The sequence below is a fragment of the Dromiciops gliroides genome, chromosome 3, assembly GCF_019393635.1.
Source record: "Dromiciops gliroides isolate mDroGli1 chromosome 3, mDroGli1.pri, whole genome shotgun sequence".
NCBI classification, from domain to species: domain Eukaryota; kingdom Metazoa; phylum Chordata; class Mammalia; order Microbiotheria; family Microbiotheriidae; genus Dromiciops; species Dromiciops gliroides.
The window spans coordinates 62,696,470-62,707,981 of record NC_057863.1 but is presented as its reverse complement, the minus strand read 5'-3'; the positions used below and the strand labels follow the sequence as shown (position 1 = coordinate 62,707,981).

The 11,512-nt window shown below is 44.2% G+C and overlaps 1 protein-coding gene across 1 annotated transcript; it reads left to right on the top strand.

Annotated features, from left to right (window-relative positions):
• Nucleotides 1-703: 703 nt before the first annotated feature.
• On the top strand, nucleotides 704-10,691 carry LOC122747142 (protein ABHD14B-like). The gene is made up of 2 exons (XM_043993345.1): nucleotides 704-750; nucleotides 10,161-10,691. Exons 1-2 carry the CDS (start codon nucleotides 704-706, stop codon nucleotides 10,657-10,659), a joined length of 546 nt encoding a protein of 181 aa, XP_043849280.1. The 3' UTR covers nucleotides 10,660-10,691.
• Nucleotides 10,692-11,512: the final 821 nt, after the last annotated feature.

The following is an 11,512-nucleotide window of genomic DNA, read 5'->3' as shown; positions in this document are numbered from 1 at the left end:
ACTCCACCTGGCACATACTGTGGAAAACTCTTCACAAATGCACAGCAAGTTTAATTGAAGTAAGCTGAGAAAAACCATCCCCTGATTGATCACGAAGTGGCTAAAGAACTTTCCAGCTCGTACCACAAAAGACTGACCAGCCCCAAGAACTCCAAACCATAAAGCTGAGGACCCAGTGATTGACCCCTTAGCTTCCCCAAGTCTTTTAGCAGCCCCACAGCAGCCCTTCCACTGGACTCCAGAGGCAGGGTGACTTGGTGGAAAGTGGGTTCAATTGGGAATCAGAATATTTGAGTTTAAATCCTGCCTTTGCCACTTATTACCTTGATCAAGCATTGACAAGACTCTCCTCCTCTAAAATAAGGTTGGCCTAGGTGCCCTCTCTGGCCCTTCCAACTCTCATATATTGTAGTCCCTTTGTTGTCCCCAAAGCAATGCTGTGACCAGCACCATCTGCCTGTCTGATTCCATAGCCCCACCTTGCCTTTCTTTTCTTTTTCCAGTGTCCATTACCTGTTTCCAGAGTTCCTTGGACTTCCAATCAAAATGGTCCAGTCTTTGCCAAAACCATTGCTCGTTAGAATGATTTGTCACTTTAGGAGAGGCACCATTGAGCAAGCTCCTGAACATGCCCTCTGCATAGGTACCAAAGAGCAGGGGCACCAGCAGCAGCAGCCACCAACCCCAGGGAGCTCCTTGCACCATGGTCACTTCAGTAAAGGAGCCCTGGCTGTTCCTGCAAGACCTTAGGTACTTCTGGGGTCCTGAGGCTGCCTCTTCTGGACATCCCAGAACTCCTGACCTTATCTATGTCCCTCACTCCTCAAGCTCCTCCTCCCAGGTCAAGGGCCCTTTGACTGGCTGGGAGGACAGCCCTGGGGCAATATGTAAAAAGAGTTGTGGCTCCAGGGATTTTTAGGACTCAGCACCTGGAGTTAAGTGGAGATACTGCACCAGCAGAACTGGGAAAGTCACTAAATTTACTAAGTGCCAGGTGTTGTGTTAAACACTGGGGATACAAGGAAATGAGAGAATAGCTCTTACTCTTGAGAAGCTCACAGTCTAATGGGAGAGAGAACATGCAGGGTACTACTTTATATACATATATGTCTATACCTGTAAATGGCTATATGCTGTATTTAGTTATATATAACTATTATAATAAGTATACACATATATACATGGATGTATGACTAATGAAGGTAACCAGAAGAGGGAAGGCATTAATGTTATGGAAAGTCTTGCAGGATGTAGAATTTTAGCTTCAACTTGAAGGAGGCCAGGGGAGTTAGGAAGTAGAGATGAGGAGGGAAGAAGTTCCTCTCATTGGCTCAATCAGTGAAAATGCTTGGAGTTAGGAGATGAAGTGGCTTGCTCATGGAACAATAAGGAGGTCAGAGTCAGTGGATCTTTCAGGGTGAAAGGACAAATGGTGCCAAGAAGACTGCAAAGGCAGGAAGGGCCAGGTTAGGAAGGGCTTTACAGGCCAGGGAACTTTATGTATGTATGGGCCTGCAGGTAATGGGGAGCCCCTGGAGTTTACTGCATGGTGGGCTGGGTGGTGATGGTGATGTGGTCAGTACTTAAGAAGATCCTGTCAGGACTTGAGGATAGACTGGAGAGGGCAGAGATGTGAGGCTGGGGGATAATAATGAAGCAGCCAGGTCACAGGTTAGCTGTGATGATCCATTTAGATCATGTACCTAAAACACTTTGTAAACCTTAGAATGCCTTGGACATATGAGCCCTAATTGTAGGTCATTTTCCCCATGGTTGCAGGCTTCCTTCTTGCCACCTGCTAAGTGATCCCTGTAGCTTCAACCCTTAACTACAAACAGTCTGCCCAGGAGAGGTAGAAGGTGAGCATTCCCTTAAAGATCTCATTCCTTCCCTCCCACTTGCCAGCTATTTCACCCTAGAGGAGAGGCAGAAAGAATGCTGGATAGGCCATGGAAGCCTAAGATGTCCCCTTTGTTACCTTGGGTAAATTACTTAACCCACCCAGGTCCTCAGTATCTTGTTTATAAAATGGGGAGGGGAGAGCTAAGTAGTCTCTGAGGTCCCTTGTAGATCTGGATCCTCTGGTATTTTTAGTCATTTTTCTTTTTGAGAAAAAAACAACTCTAAGACTGGGAGTCAGAGACCAGTGGCAGACCTGGGGGTGTCAAAGTCATCCCCAGCCCCTAGCACCCTGCCTGGCTTCATAAATGCTTATTGAATTAATTAGAGGAAAGGTTACCCAAAATAAGCAGGACAGATCAAAGAACCTGAGAGCTGATAAAGTCCTGACAAGGCTTTTTCCTCCAGAAATCGCGTGGAAACTGAGACATATCTAGAAAAATGAAGTGACTGGCTTTGAGTGAACCCAGTGTGTGGGGAGTTCTGGGTACAAACATTCCATCAGCAAGCATTTCTCAGTCACTCACTCTATATGTCAGGCACAGTGACAAGCACCAGTGATTGAAAAAAGACAAAAACTGTCCCTTCCCTCAAGGAGGCTATATTTTAATAAAGGAAAAAAACATGTATAGAAATAGAATCCATGGGGCAGCTAGGTAGCACAGTGGATAAAGCACCAGCCCTGGATTCAGGAGGACCTGGGTTCAAATCTGACCTCAGACACTTGACACTTACTAGCTGTGTGACCCTGGGCAAGTCACTTAACCCTCACTGCCCCAGAAAAAAAAAAGAAAGAAAGAAATAGAATCTATGAGATAGGTACAGAATAGAAGGGAGATAACCTTCAGAAAAGTCACTAGTAGCTGGAAGGACTAGGAAAGGCATCCTCAAGAAGGTATGTGCTATGTGACCTGAGTCTTGAAGAAAGCCAGAGATTCTCAGAGCAGAGGTGAATAAGGAGGACATTCCAAGCAAAGGGCCCTGCTCTTTGTGCAAAGGTAGACAGATGGGCATGATAAAAAGAGTTCAGCCACAAGGATGCAGACCAAGGGGGACTGTGGAGTATGAGAACTGCAAAATTTACTGAGAACTGATTCCCCACCCAGTCCCCTCTTTCCCAGACAAATGAATTGCCTGGGGCTGACTGGCTTTGTCATTTCCAGACTCTTGATGGACTTATGGACCTCCCCCCAAGTAACTTATCCCCTCCCAATGTTCCCCATCATACTCCCAGGACTTTATGTTATTATGTAAGAGAGTCCATCTACATTAAATAGTTCCTATTAAGAGTCAGTAATGCCTATACTTAGGAGCAGTTCTATTATTTCTTTTGTTAATGGTTCATTTAACATTCTGTAGCTATTTGTCACTCTGGAGCAATCTTTTGATTCCCTTTTTGTTCTGTTACCCCATAAAAACCCTGTCTTCTGTTCCCATCTTTGGGTATTCTTAGCTTCCAAGCTTTGTGATACCACGAGCTATAGTTCCTCTGCTCCGATTAAAGACCTTATGTCTCCTATATTGATTGTTTCCTTAATTTCCAGGTTAACAAGTATGAGGAGGGGACAAGATCATTTCTGCAAACCTGCTCCAGCTCTCAGTCCTTTGAATTATAAGGTCCTTCTAACAGTGATTTTTCTTTTTCTGATTTGACTATATTGATTTTTTTGTTTTTGTTTTTAGCAACAAACATTTATTTTTTCCAGTTACATGTAAGAGTAGTTTTCAACATTCATTTTCAGCAGATTTAGAGTTACAAATTTTTGTCCCTCCCTCCCCTTCCACCCCCCTCCACAATACATCAACTAGGTTATATATGTACAATCCACAAGTGCTCTTTTTATCAGTTCTTTCTATGGGGGTGAATAGTAAGCTTCTTCATTTGTCCCTTGGGATTGTCTTGGATCATTGCCTTGCTCAGAGTAGTTAAGTCATTCACAATTGCTCATTGAACAATACTGCTGTCACTACATATACATATACATATACATATACATATACATATACATATACATACACATACACATACACATACACATACACATACACATACACATACACATACACATACACATACACATACACATACACATACACATATACATATACAATGTCCTCCCAACTCTGTTCACTTCACTACACATCAGTTCATGAGTCTTTCCCGGTTTTTCTGAGATCATCCTGTTTGTCATTTCCTATAGCACAAGACCATTCTACCAAAATTATATATACCACAGCTTCTTCTGTCAGTCCTCAATTGATGGACATTCCCTTGATTCTCAATTATTAGCCACCACAAAAAGTTGCTATAAATATTTTTTGTACAATTTTTCCCCTTTTCTCTTTTTCATGATTACTATTGTTAACTGTTTCCCTTCCATCCTGTTCCCTTCCCCATGATATTTATTCTATTATCCATCTTCTTTCATTCTATCCCTCTTCAAAAAGGGATTTGCTTCTGTCTGTCCCCTCCCCCAATCTGCCCTTCCTTCTTTTGCCCCTCTCTCTTTGTCCCCTTCCCCTCCTCTTTTCCTGCAGGGTTAGAGAGATTACTCCACCCAATTGAGTGTGTATGTTATTCTCTTCTTGAGCCAATTCTAATGAAATTGAGGGTTTTGAGCCTTTTCTGATGAGTGTAAAATTCATTTACTGCCCTGCTCCTCCCCCATCTCTTCACCTACTCCATAAGCCCTTTCCTGTTTCTTTCATGTAGGATTTCACCTCTGCCCTTCCCCCTCCCCCAATGCAATCCCCTCACTCCTCAATTTAACCCTAAAGATGTCATCATGGGGCAGCTCGGTGACATAGTAGACAAAGCATCCACCCTGGACTCAGGAGGGTCTCAGACAAAACATAGCCTCAGACACAAGATAGCATGACCCCAGCTATGTCCCCCAACTCCAATTTTTTTTGGTTCTCTAGGGTCTTTTATTTGAAAGTCAGATTTGCCATTCAGTTCAGGTCTTTTCATCACAAATACCTGAAAGTCCTCTTTTTCATTAAAGTCACATTTTGGGGGGGCAGCTAGGTGGCCCAGTGGATAGAGTACCAGCCCTGGATTCAGGAGGACCTGAGTTCAAAATCTAGCCTCAGACCCTTGACACTTACTAGCTGGGTGACATTGGGCAAGTCACTTAACCCCAATTGCCTCACCAAAACAAAAAAATAAAACGAAACACAAGTCCCATTTTTTCCTCTGAAAGATTATGCCCAGTTTTGCTAGGTAGGTGATTCTTGGTTTTAATCCCAATTCCTTTGCCCTCTGGAATATCATATTCCATGCCCTCCAGTCCTTTAATATAGAAGCTGCTAGATCCTGTGCTATCCTGACTGGGGCTCCACAGTACTTGAATTCTTTTTGGCAGCTTGCAATATTTTCTCCTTGACCTGAGAGCTCTGGAATTTGGCTATAATATTCCTAGGAGTTTTCCTTTTGGGATCTCTTTCTGGAGGTGATTGGTGGATTCTTTCAATTTCTATTTTACCTTCTGCTTCTAGAATATCAAGGGCAATTTTCCCTGACAATTTCTTGGAAGATGGTGTCTAAGCTCTTTCCTTGATCATGGTTTTCAGTTAGACCAATAATTTTCAAGTTAATCTCTCCTGGGCCTATTTTCCAGGTCAGCAGTTTTTCCAAGAAGATATTTCACATTGCCCTCTAATTTTTTTATTCATTTGGATTTGCTTTATTGTGTTTTGGTTTCCCATAGAGTCACTAGCTTCCATCTGTTTAATCCTAATTCTTACGTAATTATTTTTGTCAGAGAGCTTTTGTACCTCCTTTTCCATTTGGCCAATTTGACTTTTCAAACTGTTGACCTTTTTCTCATGTCTTTCCTGTATCACCCTCATTTCTCTTTCCATTTTTTCCTCTAACTCTCTAACTTTATCTTTGAAATCCTTTTTGAGCTCCTCTATGGCCTGAAACCAATTCATGTTTTTCTTGGAAACTTTAGATATAGGGGCCCTGACATTGACATTTTCCTCTGAGGGTGCACCTCGACCTTGTCACTAAAGAAACTTTCTGTGGTCCTCACCTTTCTCTGTCTGCTCATGTTGCCTTTCTTTTACTTAACTTTTAGCTCCTTAAAAGTGGGGCACTGTTTCCAGGCTGCACTATCCCACCTTCAGAAGTCCCAGGTGGTATGATTTAAGGAGGATCAGGTTCTTCACTCTCCTGGCCTGTTTCCTGGTCTGTAGATAACCCCAGACCAACTTGCTAATCAACCAGCTTTGTGTGTTGTGGTTGTCAGCCCCCTGACGAGCCTGTTCCCCTCCCCCACCTGGGCCACTGCTACTCAAGCCTACCTCCTGGTTCCCAGCAGAGGTGAAAAACCCAAGTTCTGCCTCAGCACCAGCATAGACCCCTGTCATCTCCCCCCTGCCAAGGGCTCAGCCCTCTCACCAGACTGTGAGCTAAGTTCCAGACGACACTGGCGCTTCAGCTGATTCAGAGGCTCTGGGGGTCTCCTTCTCTGGCAAGGCCTTCCTGGGAGTGGATCTGTGTTAGGGTGACTGTGGGGTTGGGCTCCACTCCTGTCTCAGCACAGAAGCTCCCTCCTTCTGACCTTCCAAGCCATTCTTGGTTAGAAGATGATTTAAGCACATTCTTCTGTGGGGTTTGCTGTTCCAGGCATTATCCTATGTTTAAAACATTTGGATGTTTTTTGGAGCGATTGTGTCATGAGTTTGAGAGCTCACTGCCTTTCCTCCGCCATCTTGGCTCCATCCCGGAAGTCCCAGAAGTCACAGTTATTTTTTAAGGAACATATTAAAGAAATAAAGGTAAATTTGTGTACCTTTGTCACAAATTCTTTAACAGTTCTCAATTTAATGTAACAATAATGTTATATACAGACATTTATTCAAAGATTCCTATAAGACTAATCTTAAATTAGTATCCTGAGTCTTTGAAAAATTTGTTCATGGTTGTAGGTGTTCAGATGTATTTTCTGTCAATCCTGCTGCAGCTAGTCACCTAGCTGCTATGACTAGTTTTAAGCAAGAGAATAATTTCTGATACTCCCCTTTTGTGTAATCATTTTCTGAAGCTTTTCCCCTGAAAATTTAACCAATCCTCACCCATCTTGCATCCTAAACCTTTCTCACACCTGAGGAAGCAGAAAAGAAAGAATAATAGTGTCCTTGCTCCTGAAAGCACTCAAATAGAAAGGTGCCTCAGGAGACACCTATCTCTCCATCTGTAATAACCAAACAAACTAACTAACCCATGGTTTACTTTTTTATGTGTAGAAAACCATTCTGAGATATAAAATAAACGTCTTTGTTTTTATTTTGGCTTCTACATTATTGATCACAAGTCAATATCTTACAAATGTGTCATAAACATCTTATGTGGGTGGTTTAGAGGACCCTAATTATAATAGTTCTTTAAAAAAAAAAAACCTAAATTATTTTTCCTGTTATATTCACGTGGGAAGAAGCAAAAGAGCATCTTGCAATTTGGAGAGCTAATGTGAGTTTGGGGTAAAAAAAATAATCTGCCAATGGAAATTATTCTACATGTCCTGGAAAAATAGGGCATTCTTTATGCCTCACTAAATTTAGAGTCTCAATTGGCAATAACATTTTATATTCACCAATTGTATGGAAAACCTATGTAATTTGGATGATAGAAAAGACAATACCAGACCAAGAGCTCCTTTGTTCCCCTCCAGGTCCCCTCAGGTCATTCTCCATCTATTGAAATTTTACTCCTACTTTAAGATCTAGTTCAAATGCCAGCTTCTCCTCAGACCTTTCCCTGGCACCTCTGTCCACCCCCTTCTTTGCCACTTCTTCCTGCCCCACTTGCCCCTTCAAAGCCCAGAGGAGGAAGTATCCTTCCTTCCTCAGTCAGACCTCATCATGCTTTGGCCTCTACCTCTCTTTCATCCTTATTATTTGATATTATGATTATTTGCATATGGGTCCTACTGCCAACTAGACTGTAAACTACATGAGAACAAGGCCAGGTCACACTTCTCTATGTGAATTTCATAGCATGTAGCAGAATTATCTGCACAATAAGGGTTTGATGCCACAGATGTTTGGTGAAGTCCCCAGTGTTCCTTCACATCCATTTAAATAGTCTGGAAGCACAGTATGGGAAAGCTTTAGTATATGGGACACACATGTTCTATACCTGGAATGTACATGGAACGAATATGATTTTTGCCACTGACTGCAACCTTGAAATCAGAGAAGCATGAAACCAGAAAGAAATGGCATAAAAAAACCCTTACACTGGATGATAAAATAAGCTTTCCATACATTTAAAGAGTAAAACAATTTGGGAATATAAATAACACATATTAAGCCTTAAGATAACAATGTTGAACTTGAAAACACCCCAAATTGGAGCTCTGAGATAGTATTATTACATGGGATTAACATGACATGGGATTTCCCAATTTGGTAACTTTTTTCAGAGGTTTAAAACTGCCTGAAAGTTTACATCTAATTTTGAATGTTCTTCAAAAGTCTTTTTTTTCATATACTATTTACCTACTATCCTTTTTTGAATCCAAGCAAAGAGCTTAAAGTGTCTCCTTCTGGCTCCAGAAGGACAGGACACAGAAAGTGTAAGGCAAAGCAGAAGGAGAGTGGTCCATGGATGGAGGAAGTAGGGTTTGGTCAGCCTATTGCCTCTCAGATATCTCCAAACTGTGGTAATTTCTCTCCACATTAAAAAAAAGAAAAAAAAGAAAAAAAAAAGGCTCCATGGGGCAGTCAGAAGTGGTGACACCAGAACTTCCCTTGTGCCTTTGGCATGGCAACTGTGGATGAAGAAAGCCACACCGATTCCAGCTGCCACTTATAGTCAGACCTTGTTATACTGGGCTAGAAGCCAAGGCCAATGCCCTGGCCAAGATGGCAGAGGACCAGGGAGAAGCTGACAAGTCATGTGAACACAGATTGTAAGATAACATGTGCCAATTTGTAAAATTCTGAAACAGTGAAATGTCAGATCCTATATGAGGTCAGCTTATATCAGAGGATGTCCATGCAATGGAATGTCATTTCAGAGGAAATGCTCCAGGCCTGTGTCTTCATGGAAGAGAAACCACGAATGTTGTTAAATAAAGCAACATTTCATGGTTTTTTTTTTCATTTAATTTTAGACATAACTTATCAAATGTATTTTAATCAGCACAAGTACATAGAAAAACACATAGCATGCTTATATAGAAAAAAAAAGTCACAGACATGGCCTTTAAAAAATTAACTTTATAATTTAGCAGGTAAGACCTCAAAAGTCCTTAAACCTTAGTCACAGAGAAGTATTTAAATCCAATTTTATGATGAAAAAAATTGAAAGGAAAATTGAAAAGAGTTTCTGCAAAAAGAGCAAAAGGATCACAGTCTACAGCAAACATGTGGCTCCAACAGGTGTTAAGGCTGCTTCCTGAAACCACTGTATGGAAATCCTCTGCTACTGTTGCACTGGGACAATATTGGCAGAGGAATCACTTTTACAGTCCTCTAGAGGCAACTAACGTCCTCATTTAAATCTCCACAGTGGGTTGTTCAAGATGCAGAAACAGACATTCCCAGGTTATATCCTCAAAAGTGTAGCCTTAGAAATAAGTGCAAAGATTAAGTCCGTTGGGCTGTTTGAAATACATAAGGGATCACCAAGCTCAAACCCTCTGCTACTAGCTGGCACTTGATTTAACAGTCTCTTCCACTGCAATGATACAAATCTAGGCACAAAGCTTAAAACCTCTGTGGGAATTTGTTTTGATCTGGGGACCCTGGGTTTGGGCTGAGATTAAAAAGCCTTAGGCCCTCAGGGGTTTTTTCTGTGTAAGAGGGGCTGGTGCCCCACCCCCTCCGCTTCAGCTGAGCTCAAAAGCCCTCTGGGCTTTACTGGATACCATGTCAGAAGGCTGGGGGAAAAAAGCCCCAGCTCCCTACACCCTGAGGGGATCTATCCCAGAGATCCTGGGCTTTGTCCAGGCCGGGCTCTGGCACAGCCCGTGCAGAGGTCCCAGGCGCACAGCAGGGGGCACAGGCCCCTGGAGCCCTGGGTGTGGTAGGCATGGGACATTCGAGCCCCTGGCCACAGCACTAGCACGGTCGGTGGATTAACTTGGCCTGTGCGGGGCATAGGGAGCCTGAGGTTTGAGGGGAGAGAGGGAACACATATATAGGGGAGAAGACAGTAAAAGGGGAGGCCGGAAGATTAAGAGAACAGAAGGAGGCTGCAGCCCTGTGCTGGGGCGGGCGTCTGCCCCTGCCCCTCCTTTCCTGCCCAGCCCAGCCCCCGGGCCAGCCCGCCTGCGCAGTCACCCTGGCCCTGGCCCGTCTGCACTGATCCCTCTGAGTCCACCAGGTCTAGGCCACTCCAAGGAGGCATCTGCCCCCACACCCATTGGGGAGCTGGCTCCCAGCAGCTTTCTGCAGGCTGTGTTGGAGGCTCTGGAGCTAGGGCCCACGGCCCTGGTCAGCCCATCTCTAAGTGGAATGTATTCACTGCCCTTCCTCACAGCACCTAACTCCCAGCTCTGTGGCTACGTGCCCGTCGCCCCAATCTGCACAGATAAAGTCAGCCCTGCTGACTATGGCCGTGTGAAGACCCCCACTCTGATCGTGTATGGAGACCAAGATCCCATGGGGGAGTCAAGCCTCAAGCACCTGCAACAGCTGCCTAACCACCAGGTGATGGTGATGGTGGGCGCAGGACACCCCTGCTACCTGGACAAGCCAGAGGAATGGCACTCTGGACTCCTGGATTTCCTGAATGGGCTGTCATAAGGGCCTAGGCCAGTCCCGACCCTGCCCCTACTGATTGGGGGGAGAGGAGGGCACTGCTAGCCACATAGCCCAGCCCCCTTTACCTGGCCTCTTACCCTTCTTTCTGGCTGGCCTGTCTGTCCATCTCTCCACCTGCATGGCCATCTGTCTATCTCTGCACCTGTCTGTCTGCTCAGGGAGCTGTCTGCCTAGCCTGCTCTGTCTTTCTTTCTCTCTCTCTCTCCTCAGCATACAGGTAGATAAGCAGAATCAGGAGAATTAAGGAGGTGCAAACCTGGGATCTCATCCACATGGAGGGTAATTTATTAGAAACCTCTGTCTCATGGTGCTTCCCCTGCTCTCTCCCCACCCCCCAGCTATAGCCTTTGCTAGGTCCCTTCTTGTAGGCCTCTCCATACCCCCTCCCTTTTCCTGTCTTTACCCACATAGGATTTCATATGTGCGCGCACGCACTTTTTTTTTCTATATAAGCATGCTATGTGTTTTTCTACATTTTTCAGCTGAGATCTCATGGGGCAAAGGAACTCCTTGGGATGCTGGGGAAGGTCCTGGCCCCATGGGGTTCTGGGAGTGTGCAGCTCTAGGGTTCAGGTGCCCTGGAGTGGGGGGTAGGGGCTCAAACCTCCATAAGTGCTTCTTTCTGGCCTCTGTCGAGGGAAGGAGGATACTGTAAACAGTTGTTGAGGGGATCTCCTTCCTCTTTCTATTCTGACCCCTGAGTCCCTGGCGCCCATAGTGACCACCTCTTCCTGCCCTTCAATCACAGGGGCTTGGGAGAGAAACAAAAGAATAAAGAAATCAGACCCCCCCCCAAAAAAAAAGAACAGAAGGAGACAGTACAGGAAGGAGAAAG